Consider the following 19,968-nt stretch of genomic DNA (forward strand, 5'->3'; position numbering starts at 1 on the left):
GGAAGCGAAGGGCGCGGGCGCCACAGCCGCGTCCCCGAGTTCCAGGAAGCGGCACACCGAGCCGCGGGCCCTCGCGGCCACGAGGGGCGGCTCCGCTGAGAGCCCGCGGCCGCTGCCGCAGCGCCCGCCCGAGGCTCTGACCCCGCCCGGCCGCGCCGCTCCCGGCGGGGAGCGGGAGGGGAACGAGCGGCGCCCTGCCATTGGCTGTCCCGCCGGAGCAGTCACTGAAGGGAGCTTTGATTGGCCTGCGGCGGAGAAGCTGCTCGCTGATTGGCTGCGCAAGCGGCGGGGGATTCGTGAGGCGTGAGGGCCCTGTGGCGGCGCCGCGCTCCGTCCGTCCGGCTGTCTATCCGTGTGTCCGGCTGTCCGTCCGTGTGTCCGGCTGTCCGCCCGCGTGTCCGGCTGTCCACCCGTGTGTCCGGCTGTCCGCCCGTGTGTCCGGCTGTCCATCCGTGTGTCCGGCTGTCCATCCGTGTGTCCGGCTGTCCGCCCGCGTGTCCGGCTGTCCGCCCGCGTGTCCGGCTGTCCGCCCGCGTGTCCGGCTGTCCATCCGTGTGTCCGGCTGTCCGCCCGCGTGTCCGGCTGTCCATCCGTGTGTCCGGCTGTCCGTCCGTGTGTCCGGCTGTCCGCCCGTGTGTCCGGCTGTCCGTCCGTCCGGCTGTCCGCCCCTCGCTCCCTCCGGCCGTTGCCGGGTCCGTAGGACACCCCTGGCTGCACCGTGACCCGCTCCCGGTGTTTCGCTCTCTCCTGGGCCTCATCCGTGGAGCGGCTTCCTGTGAGCGGAGAGTGCGCAATGGTTTTGGAGCCCTTCAGTCAAGGGTCGTCGTAATCATGATTGATTTCAGTAAGTTTCGGCTTCTAAACCTTCTCAGAATGTTGTTTCAAATGGGTGTTACTTAAAAGTAACTTGCCTCTCTTAGATTTACTCTGTTATTAGCACCCATCACAACCTCTCCCCCCCATGCTGAAAAAGGGATTGTTCGTAAAGTCATGTATTCTCATATAACTCCTGGGTGTCTGCTGCAATCCTTCCTAAAGTTTGTCAGAATAATGCTAAGAACCTCTTCTAGGCAGCCATGGGGCTAAACTGTTGTGTTTCGGACCAAAGTATTAAAAGAGCTGTTTAATGTCCTTACAAGAAACAAATAGATTTTACCGATTTATATTAAATTTACTTTTAGCTAATAAATGTATATTTGAATGTCCAATGCATGAATAATCCTGGGTCATCCTAAATTGCTCGTGTGTGAGGTTTTTTCCTATTTGAAAATGAAAGCCTCGTGTGAAGACTGACAGGGTAGGAATAAATGACTGTCCAGCTGCCTTGTGAGCTGCAGACCAGAGCAAAAGCACTATGCAGAATTACAGGCAATTAAAACTCCCAATAGCTCTTAACTGCAGGATTATTGGTTGAATTCTTTAATAGGATAAATGTAAACAGCCATCAGAGAAAACTTCTGCCAAAGGGCTGGGTTAGAGAATAGCCAGGGTTGGAAGGGAGCTCTGGAGATCATCCAGCCCAATCCCCCTGCCAAGGCAGGCTCACCTAAAGCAGTGACACGGGAATGAGTCCAGGTGGGTTTGGAATGTCTGTTCCAGTGCTCTGCCAGCCTCCGTATAAGAGCTCTTCTTCATCTTGAGGTGAAGCTGAAGAGAGTTTGACACCATCCTCTTGGCACCCAGCTTTGGGATTGTGATGTGCATTGGTGAGATCCCCCCTCTGTCTTCTCTTCTCCAGACTCTCCTCATCAGAGAGATGCTCCAGACCCCTCAGCACCTTTGTGGCCTCTGCTGGGCCCTGTCCAGTAGCTCCTTGTCTTTCTTGTGCTGGGGAGCCCAGAACTGAACACAGCGCTCCAGATGTGGCCTCACTTGGGGCTGAGTAGAGGGGGAGGATCACCTCCCTCAGCCTGCTGGCCACATTCTTCTCATAGTAAAATAATATCAATATATAAAATAATAATAATAGCAATAATTCTCATAATAGCATAATAACCCCAGAATAATTGATACTTCTCTAAGATAGCTGATAAATACATTGTTAAAAATAGGGAAAAAAGTTCTGGAAACTTTTGACACTGATTTATTCCTATTTTTTCTTGCCTGTGTCTGTGATAAAAGCCACTTTAATCACAGATAATTATGGGATGTGCTGCTCACTGCTGTGCTGTGTCAGGAGATGAACTGGGACCAGTTTGACTTGAACCCTAAAACAATTGCTGCCCTGAAAAAAGGTAATTTAATTTGCCACTGTGTCACCACAGTGACATCCTTGACATAATTGTGTGTTTGTGGGTATAAGCAGACAGATGGACACTAACATTTTCGAACTGTAATTAAGTGTTTCATGAAGTTTTTTGAGTAATTAAAAGTGTTGGGTTTTGCCCAATAAATTTCCAAACAATTTTACGGCTTGTGTTGGTACATTCCACGTGAGTGTTGCCTGCACAGATAAACCTCAAGTAAATGAGAATTACAAATTGGGAAAACTTTGCTGTGTAAGACAGCCAAAAGTATTTATAAAAATTCCTCTTGTTTCAGCTGACATAAAATCAGTAAAAGAGATTTTAAACTTGTCTGGAGCAGACTTGCAGAGATTGATGAAGCTCTCCAGTGCAGACATCCAGTGCCTGCTGAAAACAGTCTCTCACACACTGAGGAGGAACAGCATGCTCACAGGTAATGCAGTCAGGGCATAAAAAGTCTTCTGTCTAAAGCTCAAAACAACTGTCACTGGGAGAAAATAGGGTTCTGGCTCCTTCATGACACAGAAATGTGGGTTTAAAATGAGACTGGAAAGAACAGCTCCCCTGGGGTAAATGGAAGTGAATGGGTGTCATTTTTCAGGATTGAGCCTGCTTGAAAAAGGACAAATGTTTCTCCAGTCTGAAACACTTAAATACAGGAACAAAATATTTCCTTTTTCTTTCACACTCTCTTCCCCTCTCTCACTACTCTCCTTTTGTACTAAGACTAGTTGAAAAATTTATATCATATATTAAAAGCATCATAAACTGATTTTTCATGAACACCTCCTTCTGAAACAAGCAGGACCTAATAGCTCCTTCTGTACAAATTCTTAATGACAACCCTGTATTTAAAATCTATTTTCTTGTGACTGTGTGTGTCTTCAGGCTTTGACCAGATCCCTGCTGTGCTGTTTTATACTCTGCTGTAGCTTTCTATTTCCATAATGGCTGTGCTTGAACTTTGCTGTTAAAATCCTCTCTGAGTGTAACTTTCCTCAGGGACACCTTAGAGGCAGAGCAAGGAAAAAAAGAGTTTGAGAGGAGGAAATAACTCGGTGTAAATTATCAGTCTTTATAGAGATACTCAGCAGAGGTCTGATGGGGAGAGAGATGTGGGGAAGACCAGGCTGAATTAGGGAAATTCTCCATCAACAAAGAAAGCATCCCTTGTAGGGATAAATCATGTATACAGCATCTATTTTGTATCATTGTGTGTTGGAAGAATAATAACTACCTTTTCCTTTTTTTTTTTTTTTTTAATCTTTAATAATTAAAAAACTCCCAAACCCTGCAGCACTTCAGCTCTACCAAGATAAAGATCATTTCACCTCCCAGCACCAGAAGCTGAGCCTGGGATGTTCAGTGCTAGACAACTTGTTAAAAGGTGGCATTCCTTTAGTGGGAATCACGGAGCTTGCTGGGGAGAGTTCTGCTGGGAAGACTCAGATTAGTTTACAGCTGTGCCTGTGTGTGCAGTATCCTTACAAGTATGGTGGATTAGAGTCTGGTAAGTGCTGAACTGTAAACTTGGATTCCTTTCCCATTTGAGGGAATGTACTGTCTCTGTCTTTAGGAACCTCATTAAAGCAGGTGCACATGTTCAGTGCATGTGTAACTTCAGTAGGAAGCCAGTTAGGGAGTGAGGTGTCTTTACAGAGAGAAAAGCTTGCTGTGCACGTCCTGCAGCACAGCATAACTTAATTCAAAATTACTGTTGGCTGTTGTTTGCCTGCCTGCCACTCTGGGTTAAACTAAAAACACTCTCAAACAATGTAAGAAAAGTGTTGCTGTCATGAGAGCTCATTGACTCCTCAGGTAACCACCTCAGCAGAACAGCTCAGCAGATAACTTTCTACAAACATCTTGGGTACATGGTATATATTCCCTAGCTGAGGATTTCAAATTTCAAAGATTATTTGTTTTGATAACAATAATTGTACTGATTTACAGAGTAAAATTGATAGAAATGTAATTGAAGAAAAGTAATATTGTTTTGTACCTGTGGTTTTCCTGGGTTTACCAAAGTATACAGGTTTATTCTTTTATTTGAGTATGTTTTTTTACCCTTCTGTCATATTAATCTAGCTCCTTTTTTTTTTTTTTTTTTTTTATTATTGCTGCCATAGAAAGGGAGGAAACCTGTGTCACTTCTGAGAATTCTGGTAGTCTGCCTTAGGTGTGTTTTGCCTGTGACCTTCCTGCTCCTTCCACACAGCACTGGCTTTATCTGGCTTTATCTTTCCCCTTTCTGGGGAAACTTAATAATTTCTTGAACTGTATCCACCCATGTGGAAAAATCATGGACTGTACAAATTAAGATCTTGCTTAAAGGGCTGTGAGTAGCCCATGGCTTACATTATATGATGCCATTAATCAGAGCAGAAGCAATTATATTTTGTTCTGTTCCGTTGTGTGCTGCTGCTAACTGCTGCACATACTTTGAATACAAACACATTTTTATCCATGCTCCAGCACTTCTTCCTGTTTGTGTTGAAATCAAAGAATAGAGGTACAGAGGAAGGTGCCCAACACCCTATTGGCACTCTTGTGTTGAGCCTCCCATGAGAAATACAGCAATTAAAGCTTAGGTTAAATGTGAGGAGTTTTAGCCTTTAGGAAACTTGAGGAGAACAGCAATGCTTAGAAACTCTCACAGAACTCTGCACTACCAGTGGAAGATTTTGCTACTGATTTAAAATTCTGGTGCATTGTATTTTTCTACTGATTAGAAACTTCCCTTCTCATAAGTGGTGATGTTGAAATACATTTCTTTAAAGTTACTTCATTAAATTTAGTGCTAGTCTTGTTTGTAATTCTCAGTGCAAGGAGGTTGGCAGCAAAGAAATCCTGAAAGTAAACAAAGGCCTCCTTTGCCTCCAGGATATCTTTCTGCTGTTCTAGGAATGTCAGTTGTGTTTGGTTGTGTTGGCTGAATTTATTTTATATGCCCATATTCATAAGTAATATGTTAACATAATGGGACAAATTAATATCCATATTGGAATTCAGAATTAGAAAATAATGTTTGCTACTGATTCCTGGTAACAACCTGGTTTTTTTTTGATGACAGATTATAATAATAGGAATCAAAACTTGTTATTTTTGAGGTTGAGGGGTTTTAGTGGGTTTTATTCCTGTTTGGTTGATTTTTGGTGGTATTTTTTTGTCAGCAACCAGCATAACACATTTATTGGCCTGAATAACAGATTTGATGAAATTGCTGATTTCTGTATGTGTGTTGTTGGACCTGTGACTGTGTTTTCAGTGTCCTGAATGTTGCAGTAACTCTGGATCAAAATACAGTTATTTAATCAATGGAGCATCAATCTATGTAGAAATGCAAATCTGCATCTGGAAGAACCCCAGTGACTATGAAATCTGAAGAAATGGACATTCCACACTTCTTAAGTAAACCAAGGAGAGGACAAGTGACATCCTGCTTAAGGGAGGTCTGGTTTTCAGAAAGCAGACCTGTGAGCCCAGAATTCATGGTAGAGAAATCCCTGTCTTTCAGCATTAAAGCAACACTGTGCAAAAGGCAGTGAGCTTAAGTAAGCATGGTAAGCATGGCCGGAATGTTTTACTTAGGAGCTGTTGTCTCAACACAAGTTAGCACATGTTTTTTAGCATGAAAATCACAGTGCTGTGTTTTGGATTTCTGACCGAAGCAGGCAGACTGTGCAGTGTCACTCTGTGGGTTGGATAACTGGTGATACTCCTGATCCCCAAGGGCAGGTGATCAGGTGCTCCACAGCTGTGCACAGAGAGTGTCACCCAGTGGACAGTACAAAATCCAGGTGTCCCAGCTGGTGCTGAAGAAAGGACCAGGCAACTGCAGGAGAGTCACAGAAGTGGGGTTTTTGTTCATCACTGATTCAACGTGGTTGCAAAATAACCAAACATGAATTTCCAGGTCTGTATGTGTAGCTTTTAAATGCAGAATGTGTGGTATAATTTGTGTGCTGTTTAGAAAACTGCATGTGTAAGAGCCCTGTGGTTTCCTTGGCTACAGGAGCTGTCTACATTTGTACAGAAGATGTGTTCCCAAGCAAACGTTTGCAGCAGCTCATAGATCAACAGCATAAGCTGCGTGCAGATGTTCCAGCTGAAATCATACAGAAGATCAGATTTGGAAACAGTATTTTTGTTGAGCAGGCAGCAGACCTGGTAAGTAGTAGCACAAAGAATGTTTCTAAGACTCTTGATCCATATGGATTTGAGGCAGTATTTTACTGTTAAGGGGTCATTAGTGGAAGAGCAGCACAGTTTGTAACTGGTTTGGAACAATTAATGATAGTCTCGTGTCCTGAGTGTTTCAGTGAGAACCACTCCTTTACCAGGCAGGCTGAGAAAGTTGGGGCTGTTCAGGAGAAGAAAAGGTTGTGTGGGGACCTCATAGGAGCCTTTCAGTGTCTGAAGGGGCTGCAGGGAAGCTGGAGAGGGACTCTCTGTCAGGACATGTAGACAGGGCAAGGGTACAAATTGAAAGAGGGAAATTTAGATATTAGGAAGAAATTCTTTACTGTGAGGGTGCTGAGATACTGGAAGAGGTTGCTCAGAGGAACTGTGGATGCCCCATCCCTGACAGTGTTTAAGGCCAGGCTGGATATGGCTCTGAGCAACCTGGTGTGGTGGGAGGTGTCCCTGCCTATGGCAGGGGGTTGGGAGTGGATGATTTTGAAGGTCCATTCCAACCCCTTAACATTATATTACTCTATGAAAACAGAACAGTTTAGGAGAGTAGTACTACACCCTTGAGATTTAAAAGTATCAGTGAAGTCAGAGCTGCAGATAAATGCAGGTTGCAGTTTTGTCTCTTCCGTCCTCTCCTCAGTAAAACCACCAGATATGGTTACTGGTGAGACTTAGAGATCCACCAGCTGCCTTCATGATTCAAAACTCCCTGAGCTCGTGCTGCAGTGGTGATTGCTGTAGTTCAGTCTCTTGATGTCCCAGCAGGGTTCTTCGCCCTTTGTCACTGTCCCTGTGTGTGTGGCAGGACACGTTCCAGCAGTGCATCACGAGGAGGCTGTCCCTGCTGCTGGCTCGGGGCATGGTGCGCCTCGTGGTCATCGACTCCATGGCCGCCCTGTTCCGCGGCGACTTCGGCCCTGCCGAGTCTGCTCTCAAGGCTCGCTACCTGCAGACCTTTGGGGCACAGCTTCACAGCTTGAGCACGAGGTTCAGGACTCCCATCGTGTGCATCAACCAGGTATGATATCAAATTGCTTCTTATTCTGTAGGGACTGTTTCATAAATGGCTGGAGGGTGATGGAACAGTCTGTGTAAATACAGATTTCATGGTTGTGTGTGTATTTACCACCGTCAGCTGGCTATTAATGACTGATGGAAACTGAAGCTTCCTTAAACTGATGTACTTTAATAAATGTTAACTACTCAAAGTTTATTATTTAAGCTTTTATAGGCTGTTAATGTTCTCAAAAGTTGTCCACTAAAGCTAACAAAAATAGGTATGTATAGCAACTGCACAGAGCATCAAAGCAAAATAACAGAGTTCTTTCTTATCACTGGCTTCAAATGCCGTTGTCAGGAGGATTGCTCTGGGAGCTCTGCAGGCAGTTATATTCCAGGAGACAGTGAAGCACCAGGGACTTTGCTGCATTTCTGTGGAACTCAGTTCTGTGGAACGCAGTTGCACTTTTGTGTAACTGCTGAGATTACTGAAGCACTAAAGTGCATGCACTGACTTGAGCTGGACCAAAACAAGCCCATAATGATATCAGTCACAAAGAGTATTTTTTTGAGAAAACAAGGCAAGACACTGCTCTTAGTCCACTCACAAATTGAAGGAGGATCAGAATGCCAGAGGTGAAGCATTCCAATGTCGCTTTGGGAAGGGGTAAGTCAATGTGCAGGCAGGCCACTGAGAAACTTCAAAGGTATTGAAATCATTGAGAACAGGGCACATTTGGGAGATCTGGGCTTTTGTACTTTTTATCTCCAGCTACATCACTGGAACAGTTTTGTGAATGTGGGGGGGTTTGTTTATGGTTTGGGTTTATTTTTTAACAAATAAAGCATCTAGTAGTAGTTTAATTAATGTAAGCTGTAGCTTGCTAAGTAGTTCTAACACTGTAAACTCAGCTTGTGATTCCCAAATCATTTAGTTTTAATGATTTTAGTTTTACATTTTAGTTTGCCTTGACAGGATAAGTGTTTTCTAACTTGGCTTAATATATGCTCTGATAATTTGGATTTTCTTGCCTTGGTTCCCTTCCCTGCACTCCTGCTTGCTGAATACAAACCCAGAACCCCAGGTCAGCTGCAAACCTGTTTTTGTGCTTCAGGTGACGGATGCAGTGAGTGAGTCGGAAGCTGCTCAGTGCAGTTGTAGGTGAGTCACCCACACAGAGTGACAATGTCAAACACAGCAGCTCTGAACCACTCTGATCTTTGTCACTCCAGGGTAAGCTACAAGATCATGTGAGGAGCACTGGGGCATTTACCCAGCAATGCTGGATTTGCTGGAGATCAGCACTAGCTCGTGCTCTGAAGGGGAAGAAACTGTCCTATACATTTACATCGCAATCCCTAATCACAAATTAGCAGGAAAAATTCCCTGGGGTTAATGGCTTGGGTACCTCCTGACACGAAGAGTATTTTTGCATCTTGTCTTGTCTTTGATGTAACTGCGTGCACCTTCTGTCTGCTTAAAAAATACAGCAACCAAACCCTAGCAGCTTTGTTAGTGAGCTAAGAAAAAACCCAAAATAGTATCTTCTGACACCAAGATATTAACAGGATTCAAATATATGTATTTGTTGTTTGAATCCTAACTATAACCTTGATGTACTGCATAAGTTGGGTGCTACATAAATGGGTGTCTGTGAGAAGTTCACTGTGTCCTTCAGATTCTGGAACTGACACAGAGAAAGGATAAGGTTCAATTATTATTTTTGCCTGGTTATCTTGTATTTCTTTTACTGGAGAAATTGCACTTTTTCCAGGAAAAAAAATTGTTTTAAACCTTAAGTTGAAAGTCACATATATGCAGTATTCTGTTTACTCAACATTTCTAAATAGACTTGCAAATGGAATCCAAGGCCAACAGTTACACACTTCAAATATTAAAAGTTCAACTATTTTCTCTTGTGGTTTTCCTGTTGCAAGAGAGGCCTGTCCAGATGGAGGTAGGTATTCCCCCTAGCTGTAGTTGAAAGAATGACAGCTGTTCTGTACAGAAGCACTTCTCCTCCAGCTTTTTCCTTGCCGCAGGGAGAACCTAAGTTTTGTGAGTAACCCCTGTCACCTCTGTCTTCAAAGACCTATAGTTTTCACTATATGTTAGAGAACCAGTAAATGATGCCTTCTAGTGCAGTTTTGTTACAACAGAAGGTATTTCATATGAAATCCATGCATGCAGAAATGTGTCACACTTCCCTTACAGGGTAGTGGGTAGCAGAGTCACTCCAGCACTTGGAATAACCTGGTCCAATCAGCTGCTGATGAGACTGATGGTCAGGCGGGTCTCACTGCCCGGACGCTCACCTGCAGCGGCGTCGCACTGCGCTGGAAGCACGAGGACTTTAAGTGTCGTTTTTGCTCCTCATCTCCCTCCATCCTTTTGCTACTATACAGTACAGCTGGAAGGGGTAAAAGGAATAAAGTAACACTTTTGCACAGTAAAGTGTCCTGCTCCAAAAATGTACCAGGACTCTGCTTCAGGAAGAATTACTGGTGAAATGCAATTCTTCCTAGATGAGAGAAATTGATGGTGAAGTATATGAACAATAGTATGGCTACATTTAGCCTTGTCTGCATTGTGAAAGATGATATTTTTACACTTGGATATTCAGCTTTTCCTTGTCAGATGAGTGTCCTGAAGGTTCTGAAGGAAAGGGAAGCTGTGGGCAGGGGGAGGTTGCACAGTAGAGTGGGATGTAGTAATCCCCATGATGGGGGAGACCTGATGTCTAATTTTCTTTTAACAGCATGCTCATCTAGAAACAGCATTTACTGTAGTTTTGTACCCTCTCTGTTTCCAGACCCAACAATACTTGAAATTCAGGCAGTTTATGTTGCCTGCTGGTGGTTCTGGGTCTCATGCTGCCAATGAAGGATAGCCATTCCTTGTCACAAAGCAGCTATCCTATTTTAAAACCATTTGCTATTAAGATTTTAAAGAAAACAATCCAATAAAGGTACTTTATTTTACCATCTTACTGTACGAATTAAAATTGCACTGCCTTTGTACTAGATGAGTGTATCTAGCTTCACAGCACTCTTAAATTTTTTTAATGGTTCATTTCCACTCTTTTGCTGCTTTCTAGTCCCTTCCCTTGATAGCAAAAGCCTCTTTAGTTTCTTTTATTTGAAGGACAGCAAACTACATCCCCCATCCCCTTGTTCTCTCTGCCCATTGCTGAAGCTGTGTAGCCTCAGGGCAAGGTCTTTGAGTTCTTCCTGATGCTCTTCCCTGCTCGGTGTTTTGCTGGATCAGCATTCTTCATGGGCTTCTGGATTGCTGCCTCTCATGTCCTGTGTCCCTGCTGCTGGGCTCTCAGCTCAGCTATGATCCTGAAGGGTACCTTCAGCTCTTTTCAGATGCTATTGCTCTTCTGAGGTGATTTTTGTTGTTCAGTTATAGCTTCATATGAGTTTTCTTCCCATCTTTTTGCTATTTGTCACATTTTTCTGCTGTCCTCAGACCACTGCCATGACATCCTCTCTTCCTATGTTCCGTGTGACAGCAAGCCAGGTGAAGCCAGAGGCCTCTGTTCTGTGGGTGCCTGCTCTCCTCAGTGAGTGATGCTCACTTGTATCACACACTCATCAAGCTCTCCTGTTTCCCCTCCTCCTGCTGCTGGCCAGACAAGAATTCCATGTGTTTCTGTGGAGTGACACTGCTCAGGTCTCTTTTGGCCAGGAACCCTATGTTTGTGAAACAGCTGCCTCCTCTGCCTTTCCCCAGACACACTCCTTCAGGACATTCATCCATTTTTCCATGTGGAAGCATGCAGCTGGGTAGCTGAAAGGGAAAGTTTTGTCTGGCTGTAAACTGCCTCAGCTGGAACTATGGCAGAAGATTTCCCAAGGGACAACTGAGTATGACTTAAGGAAAAGAGACCCTGTGTGACTGCCTGGGGAAGATCCAGAGTAGAACAGGCACAGCTTGAAGCTGAAGGAAGGAGATCATAAGCAAGCAGAAAGGATGAGTTGCTTTCAGTGCCTCCTGCAACCCCTTCAGATGTCTCAGGGGCCCTTGTGCAAATAGCCCAAGTTGTGTCTAAATCATCTTCCTAAAATGTCTTAATTCTCTGTATATGGAAGTGACCTCACAGCTTCTTTTAATAAAATCCAGCCATGAAGCTTAGAAGCCTTTGTGTACTCAGAGGAAAAAGAGAGAATGCCACAGCTCAGAGACAAGGCCACCTCCTCCTTCAAACCCTTACCTTCCTTGCCACCTCCCTAACAACTTCAATAAAGATCAACTAATGCAGCACAGGTAACACTCCAGTTCTCTTCTGTTCCTGCCCTGTGTATCTGGGCTGGAACTGCAGCCAAGGTAATGTTCATCCTCTTGTGCTGACTGGGAAAAGCAGCCACAGAGATGTAGCTGATTAATGGGAGTCATCAAACCCTACCTGGATACTCATTTACAGAAGAGCCTCATCAAATGCTGGGCTCCAATCCCAGGAGTATGCCTCACTTTGAGCCATGTCCAGAACAGTGTGAAATCTCCAAAGGCTCAGTCTGTAGTATTTTGATCACTCTTTTTTGCAACTTGCAACTGCTTGCTGAAATGGCCCCGAAGTGTTAAAAATCACAGATGGGTCTGCAATCAAAGTTCAAGTTTATCTGGTGAAAAACATTTTTACCCACAAACAGAAGTAACATTTTGCCTGCTCAAGTGTTCTGTAATTATCCCGTTGGTTTGTTGGTTATTTCTCTCCAGCCAAGTCAGAGTACATTACAGTTTGTCTCCTGGCTCATGAGCACACAAAAACCCTGAAATCTCAAATGCAGCTGAGCCCCACTGAGGCTCACAGCCAACACTCCATCACTCCAGTTCCTGCCCCAACCCTCAGTCCAACCCCCCAAGCACAGCCCAGGTTGTCCATCTGACCCAAGGGCAGCTTTGGGGCTGCAAACCCTCCCAGGAACTCAACACAGCACCTGTCCATTGAAGCCTTGTGTCAAAGTGTTGAAATGTGCATAAGTTTTAATAAATGCAATTTAAGAACCTTCCCTTTATAGAGCTTTATTCATCTTTGGGTTTCACAACTGTGATTTGTATTCTATACAAGAAAAAAAAGGAAGTCGTTTTTACAAAGAAGATTTACAGTCTAGAATGCATTAAGTCTTTAACCTGCAAGACTACTTAAACATTCTTCTACACTTGAAAAAGAAATCTTAAATGACACTTGAGAAACTATGGTTCCCTAAATATTTCTCATTTAAAAGCAGATGTAACCAAGGAAGTGTTGCAACTTCACTGTGAGCACAAGCACCCCCCCAGCGTGGGCCTTTGGACCTCTACCAGACCCCCACAGTCTGTTTGGCTTCTTGCTTTGTTGTTTCAGGTTTTTTTAACAACTGACCTTAACTATTCAGTATACTGGCACAATTGTGAATGGTTTTAGGGGAAAAAATAATCCAATGTAGATGTTTGAGATACTCCTCAATTCTAAATATTTACACACACACACCCCGTGTACTTCTGTAAATCGATGACAATGAAACTAAACTTGTCAGCATCACATCTGTTAACATTTATTCTCTCAGTACAGACTAACATGACCAAAAATGCCACTCAGCAGCCTCCAGACACAACGCGTTGTCTACGTAACAAAAACCAACTATCAACAACTACTGTAAACACAACTGTCAATGCAGCACTGCACACACCTTTGACTAGATATTTACAACAGAACCACACCATTTGCAAAATCTCTGAATTCAAATGATACAATTTAAGTACAAATACTTCTCAAGCTCCAAACCGTTTTAATTTACTGTGATGCAGGAGTGCTTGGGGGATGAAGGTGTCATTTACTGTAAGAAAAAGTACAAACTGTAGATAACTGACTCTTTTTGCATTGTGTAAGTGCAGACACACCACAACAGGTCAGTTACTCCTCCAGAAGAGGAGAAAATCATGAAACAATTACATTTTACAAGACTATTTAGTAAGATCTAAACTCAAGACCAAATATTACTAATATAGCACACAGCCAGAGACAGAAGGGCAACAGGGACCTTTCCATCAGTAACAATTCCATGTACGATTCATCCCACATCCTGCTGTACACCCAGACTCACCACTGGCTGTGGGAGAATCTGAGGCCTAACGTGGAGTCCTCGTGACATTTTTATTCGAGTTCACCCTTAAAATTTTAGTCAAGGACAAAAATGCCAGATTAAAACCACAACTGCACTACCAAGGTTGCAGTTCTCCTAACAAGGTATCTGTCAGTTTTGAAGGTCTTTTCCAGTTTTCTGTTTCATCAAGAGCTGTTGATTTAGTTTGGTGCTGAAGACACCCCAGAATCATACAACTGGATATTTTGGATATATTCTTTATGCAGATTCTTAGCTATAACTACAACCTTACAAAAGAAAAATCTAGAAAGAAAATCCTGTGTAAAAGTGAACTGAGAAGCCCATCTGAAATACAAATGTACATAAACCATGTCCTGACAGTAACTTATCCATGCTTCAAAAACAGGAAATGTTGACTTTAAGTTGGTTTTTGTTTCTTAGACGTTCTCAAACTGCTAACACTCACTGGCTCCTAACAGTAAGGACTTGGCTACATTCTCAAGGATTTATGGGTTAAAGAAGTCTTGAAATTTGTTTCTTCTCAGAAAAAAAAAAATGAACCTTATAAATATAAAAGTTATTTAATATGCATTAGCTCAACAACTTAACCTTCCATCACACTTTAAAATATTATATAAAGGATTAAAACATTCAGAAGCACAGTATTAGTAATGCCACCACCAGCAAGATCTTGACCAGGAAAATTCCCTCACTATCACCATCAACATATCACAGTCTTGCACTTTGAAACTTACTGTACATTGTCATTTGGCATGGTTACATAATTTATTGCTTATTTACACAGGGTTGGGGGTTTGAGAGGTTACAAAAAATCATTCCACTTCAAAGCTGAAAGATGAATGTGGGAATCACATCCTTCAGTTTAAGTAATTCCTTACTACCAAAACAGTTTTGTGTCTGAATAGTTCTGTGGGTATTTTTTGGAAGCCAGACTCCAAGTGGGGTGTGGGCTGCACACGGGCACCCCTGGCCTGGCAGCCTGACACAGTTCTTTCAGCAAATCCAGCTCAGTCTGCCTTTGTGCAGAGAGCCCAGTTAGCCAGCAGGGGCATAGAGCACGTTTTACTTTAGGGGGGAAAAAAGAAGTATATATATTACATATTTTTTTTAATATAAAAAGCTCTTAATAAAAAGATTAAAACTCAAGAGTCAATAGATATGAGATATGAGTATCTATTGTTAAGAAAACCGAGCAACAACCTGTTCCTGCTCGAGTTCATTAATGAATTGCACTATGTGCTAAAACTTCTACAAAATTATTAGCAGCATCATCTCTCACCATTCCTACACTGTCTCTAAAGCAGGTGCACCATGCACAGCTTCCTTTGCAGAGATGCTCAGACGGTACCTCCTGGTAAACATTGTTAAGTGCATTACACAGACAACTTCTGCATCAGTTACTGTAACCAACTTAAAACCAGGTGCAAACCCAGTCAAAAATTCCTACTAAGTACTAATTCTAATTACTTTTCACAGCCTGTTCAAATACTAAAACTTGCCTATGTTCCTATATTTTACCTTCTTCAGTTGGTGCTGACTTTGAATGAATTTTCCAGCTTTCCCCAAAGTTAATTTTGTTCGACATTTTTCAACTCACAACTATGACCACAAATACATTTTTACACACGCTGCTTGGTTTTTTTACTTTCTCATCCAACTTCACACAAATAGGAATTTTTATAAAAGATGAACAAAATTACAAGCTTTACAGAAAAGCAAAAGGAAATCCTAATGTCTGTAAAATCCTTAAAACACACATACATACTTTGTTCCAGCAGCAGTCCTGAATACAGACAGCATATATATATCAACCTGTAACGTGGGTATGTGGTCACACAGGTCACTTACAGCCATCGAGTGCTTCCACGAGGGCCCTCAGTTCCTTGCAGAGCAGCCACTCTGCAGTGTGACATCCTGGCATGCAGTGCCTGCTTCTGCTGTCACCAGCTGGTGTGGGAAAAGGCAGGTTTGGGATCAGCATATGGAAATGTTGAGCACTTTCAGCAAACAGAGAATGGTACTGTGAATTCCAGTGGACAAGCGAGGAAGTCAACCTGAGGCTCGATGCTCCCCTGAAAGCAGCAGCAGCTGCTCTGGGACAGTTGCAGTCCAAAAACTTGAGTATTCTTCAATCACACAAAGTAAAGGTTTTTTTCCATTTCTCCTGATGTAAACAAACCATCCTATATCCGTTGACTATTGTGCCCTAAGACTTACAATATCAGAAGTTATGGTCACAGGTGTTGCTATTCATTCTAAATGTAACTTACCCCCAGCCATCACTTCTGTAAGATTTAATAGCTCAGTCTAGTGGTTAAGTCAGTCATGTCTAAGTGCTGTTTTGCTAGCCAAGGCTTCTACCATTACAAGAATCAGCGGTGCAAGGGCAAACCCCACCACTACAGAATGCTTGAACTGGAATTTCTACAGTAATGCACATAAATTTATCCATTTCGCATTCCAGCACTGTATGTATTTACTGCCACACAGTTTGCTTATATTTTCCAACACTGTTGCATTTTGATATGCATTGAATGTGTTTGTTCTTTTACTCTTTTTTTGGCTGCTGTAACAGTCAGATCTATTAAAGAAATTTATGTAAGTAGCATGAACAGGGGCAGTGCAACGAGCAATATGTATCTATAGTTTTCCCTCAGAAGAAAACACTCACTAATGCTGTGTTTAAAATTGTCCCTATTTAAAAAGTAAAAACAGCAGTCCATTGGAAAAAAAACAACAACATCTACAAACTAGGTGTTCCTATAGACAAGGATGAGGAACCAAAGCTTTGAAGGTCTCAGTGCTTCTTTATTCACACAGGAATATTAGCTAGCTTCTGTCCCAAATCTCAATGCGCCAGATCAGAATGACTGACACTCAGAGCTCGCGAGTCTGTCAGACAATTATTTCGTTCCTGTGTGAAGGGGAAAAAAACAAACAAAGAAATTAAGCAGATGTTCAGATAGTTCAAGCAAACAAACAAAGTATCAGTTTTAACAAATGGGAGCATAAGGAACTACTGAGAACCATTCATGCTGGATACGGGGATGCTTTCCGGAGTCCAATAAACATCTTTTTCCCCAGTTTTTAACTAGCAATACTATAAAGTATACACACCTTTACAATCCAGCCTAAGTCTTCTCAGAAATGCAAGAGCCCATTTATGGGAATTGCCATGGGTATCGATAGAGGAGGGACCACAGAAGCTCACAAGAAGAAAGAACTGATTTTACTACTGTGTTGTACACACCAACAAAAAGCCCCTCCTCTGGAAGTGACACCAATTAAACACACACTGGGGATCCATCCAGTCAGAGGCAACTGGGACATGGCTCTTTGACACCCCTGGCACTGCTGCTGCAGAGAACTGTGCTTTACCCTGGACTTGTTTTGGCTGAACCTCACCGTGAGCAAAGTTTTGCTCACACTTCAACCAGAGAAAACTCTGCAGCACACTTGTTAGGGATCACACAGCTCCAACACCTTTACACCACTGAGGAGTACAAGAGCCACAGCTGGGGCTTTCCCGCTGCTGCTTTAGGTGATGAAGATCCTCACCTACAGTTTTGTTAGTAGAGAAGCAATTTTATCTTCCTAAAATTAGTAGCAGTTACTGTGTTAGTAAAACACACAGCGGTGTTTAGAATATTGCTCACTCATTTGACAATTTAAACAGTGATTTGTTAGGTAAAAACAGGCAATGAGGAGTAGCACTTGGGCACACCATGAACAGTTAAGCAAAATCAGGTTTTACGTTAGCAGAAGCACAACACAGATCAGACAAGCTCTTGAGACTGCTCCTGTGCCACCTCAGAAACAACTGAAGTGTTTATGGGCACCTGGTAACGTACAGCAGTTACAATGACAGGGCTCTTTGCAATAAATGGGCTGAAGTAAAAAAATATTGAAAATATTTGGCTTCAACAGTTCTTTCGTTTTTAAGTTACTTTTATAAGAATGTAATATTCCAGAAGTTTTCTATCCACTGTAATAGAAGTCCAAAGCCAGAGACTGCTTGGTATCATAAAAGCCAATGCTCTTTCCTGGTTAGACTTGAATCCTTTCTTAAAATTAATCATAATTCACAAGTGTCAGAGAATGCCTTATGCACAGCCTTCAAACACCTTACTGAAGTAGGATCTTACAATCACTGTGAGGTTGTTGGTTTATCATTTATCACACTCTTTTTTATCCCAAACCCTACTAAAAGTATTTATTTTTGTAAGAGTATTGTAGGGCTTCTTACTTGAAAATGATCTTCAGTAGCCTTGCCACCCATGTTAAGAACATTCAGAGAACTGGCACGCTTCATGCTGCAACCAGGACAGTGAACATGCAAGGATAAACCGATCAGAATGGCTGAAAACTACAGCTCTAAAAACACAAGTACAACAACGAGCAATGCACAGTCAAGGGAGTGGGATCAATGCCTCAAAACTGATCTGAGGCACAGCCTTTAAGGTAACAACTACAGAAGTTCAAATATATTTGCACTCACTTCTAATTACATATAAACCCCCCTGAAATGACAAGCTCCTTGCAGCTTAAACATTTCAGGCAACTGATTTAACTCAATATCTCCATTTTTAAAGCGCATCAAATTAATACAGCAACTTACACTGAGTTTCAATTAATTAGTTTTCAGGTTCAATTTTGTGTGGCTTCTTACAAAAGCATCAAAACATTCAAATAGTTTAGGAAAAAACATCTGAAACACCAGTTTGTTGTGTAGGCAGCATTTACCTTGAAAAGGCTACAACAAAAGTTAGTTTGGTACTTCTGCCTCATTTAGTTAAGTCTTCAGAATAAATTTTTAAAAGCATTTTAAAATGTTTTATTTTAAGTATTTCAAAGTGAAAGGAAATAAGATGGTTGCTGCTGTTAACTTTGGTTGTGCTTTTGGCTTTACAACACTCCAAGCAGGTATCAAGCACCCTGGAATACAGTATGGAAAGCAATGGGAGAGTAGAAAAAATTCATCACCTACCCAGGAGCTACTGACACTCAAAATATCACTGCATTAACTGCTCTATCTGCTGCTGTTTTAAATGAGGATTAATAATTTATCTACATTTCTCAAATATACACAAAATTTAACATAAAATATTTTCAAGTGTGCGGCATGAAATTCATGATCAGCCCTAAGATTCCTGTCATGGAATGTCTGATGTCTTTTACACCAGTGCCTGTCCATTCCTCAGCATATTCTGCATTTGCTCTAATTTTTCACAAGCTCTTTAACTATTTCAGAACTAAATGAGGGCTTTGAATACGTATTTGATGAACTGGTCACAAGACAATGAGCCCTAACCCTGCAGTGCTACCTGCAGCTTGGGACAACTGGCTAAAGCAAACTTTCCAATGCCTTCCAGTAACATGGAAAGGTTTATCCATACAGAGCAAGTTAGATATAAACCAGATTTCCTTTCTACTGAAGCAACACTGCTAACAGTCAAAGCACAAGTTTTAAATGCTTTGGTAAAGCAAAAGCTTAGGAGGACAATGAACCAAACCACGGGCCAGCAGGTGCCACACAGCACAGCCTGGCTGGGTCTCCCCAGCACTAAATCTGGGTGTTTCCAAAGCCAGAAGCACAGAGTTTAAAACATCTGACATGAATGTTAGCAACAACAAAGCGAGGACTCATGCATGGTGTACACCTCTCATTTATTCAAGGAAACAGGTACAACAGGGGTTATATATGGAAATCAAAGGAAGTTAATCTGTAAAACAAACAAAATGTTACAAAAAACTCTCCAAAAGAGCACAAAGGTTTATGGAAAACATTCCAAGGAAACAGAAAATCCAGCAGTAAAAGTTCACACATGTTCTTGCTAAAGTGCCTATTAAAAAAATATTCATACCTGAAATACTACTTTATTTGTAGGTTGGTTATTTGTTTGGGTTTGTTTAAATCAACATTTTTAAGAACTTTAAGTCTGGCAATTGTACTTTTAGTTCCCTCCACGTTACAAACATGACTCCACAAAGAACATGCAGACATTTTTTTTGGTGCGTAAATGATAGCAATAATGAAAGCTTGTTTTTTAGATTAGAAATCTTAACTGTTCTGCTGAGTGGTCAATATTTTTGAAGTGAAAAAATAACACTAATTAATCAAAGTTAAATTATTACAGAACTGAATTCTGAAACATGATGAAGAACTGATACCATCCTTCAGGTATTGCATGTTTCAAAGACCAGTTTTAAGATACTTATTTGTCAAAAAGGCATTTGCAGGATTGTGAACAAGCAATTTCCCTGATGAGTTTTCCATTTTATTCTCTTCAGCCTTCTGTATCAAGTAACAACATGGACACTAAGTCCTTCCTTCATCCTGTGAGTCATTGTTATTCAAGTATTTCTCAGTCAGTGCTCACACCAGCCCTGTCAATTCCTATTTAGAGAAGCAGAG

At 42.1% G+C, this 19,968-nt stretch overlaps 2 protein-coding genes across 8 annotated transcripts in view; one reads left to right on the forward strand and one right to left on the reverse strand.

Annotated features, from left to right (window-relative positions):
- Positions 1 to 441: 441 nt before the first annotated feature.
- On the forward strand, positions 442 to 10,432 carry XRCC3 (X-ray repair cross complementing 3). Its single transcript, XM_053981680.1, has 8 exons — positions 442 to 844; positions 2,122 to 2,234; positions 2,542 to 2,679; positions 3,544 to 3,756; positions 6,262 to 6,416; positions 7,249 to 7,461; positions 8,558 to 8,604; positions 9,658 to 10,432. Exons 2-8 carry the CDS (start codon positions 2,180 to 2,182, stop codon positions 9,878 to 9,880), a joined length of 1,044 nt encoding a protein of 347 aa, XP_053837655.1. The 5' UTR covers positions 442 to 844; positions 2,122 to 2,179; the 3' UTR covers positions 9,881 to 10,432.
- A 2,023-nt stretch (positions 10,433 to 12,455) lies between these two features.
- Positions 12,456 to 19,968, reverse strand: part of KLC1 (kinesin light chain 1) — a 46,291-nt gene continuing 38,778 nt past the window's right edge. For 5 of the 7 annotated variants that reach the window (XM_053981675.1, XM_053981676.1, XM_053981677.1 and 2 more), the window contains 2 exons: positions 17,800 to 17,866; positions 12,456 to 16,467 (listed from right to left, as the gene is read on the reverse strand). In XM_053981675.1, coding sequence (XP_053837650.1) covers positions 16,402 to 16,467; positions 17,800 to 17,866 — 133 coding nt within the window. In that variant the 3' untranslated portion in view covers positions 12,456 to 16,401. The remainder of the gene's footprint in view (positions 16,468 to 17,799; positions 17,867 to 19,968) is intronic. The other 2 variants (XM_053981673.1, XM_053981672.1) reach the window with 1 other exon arrangement.

The sequence above is a fragment of the Vidua macroura genome, chromosome 6 (genome assembly GCF_024509145.1).
Source record: "Vidua macroura isolate BioBank_ID:100142 chromosome 6, ASM2450914v1, whole genome shotgun sequence".
In the NCBI taxonomy this organism is placed as follows: domain Eukaryota; kingdom Metazoa; phylum Chordata; class Aves; order Passeriformes; family Viduidae; genus Vidua; species Vidua macroura.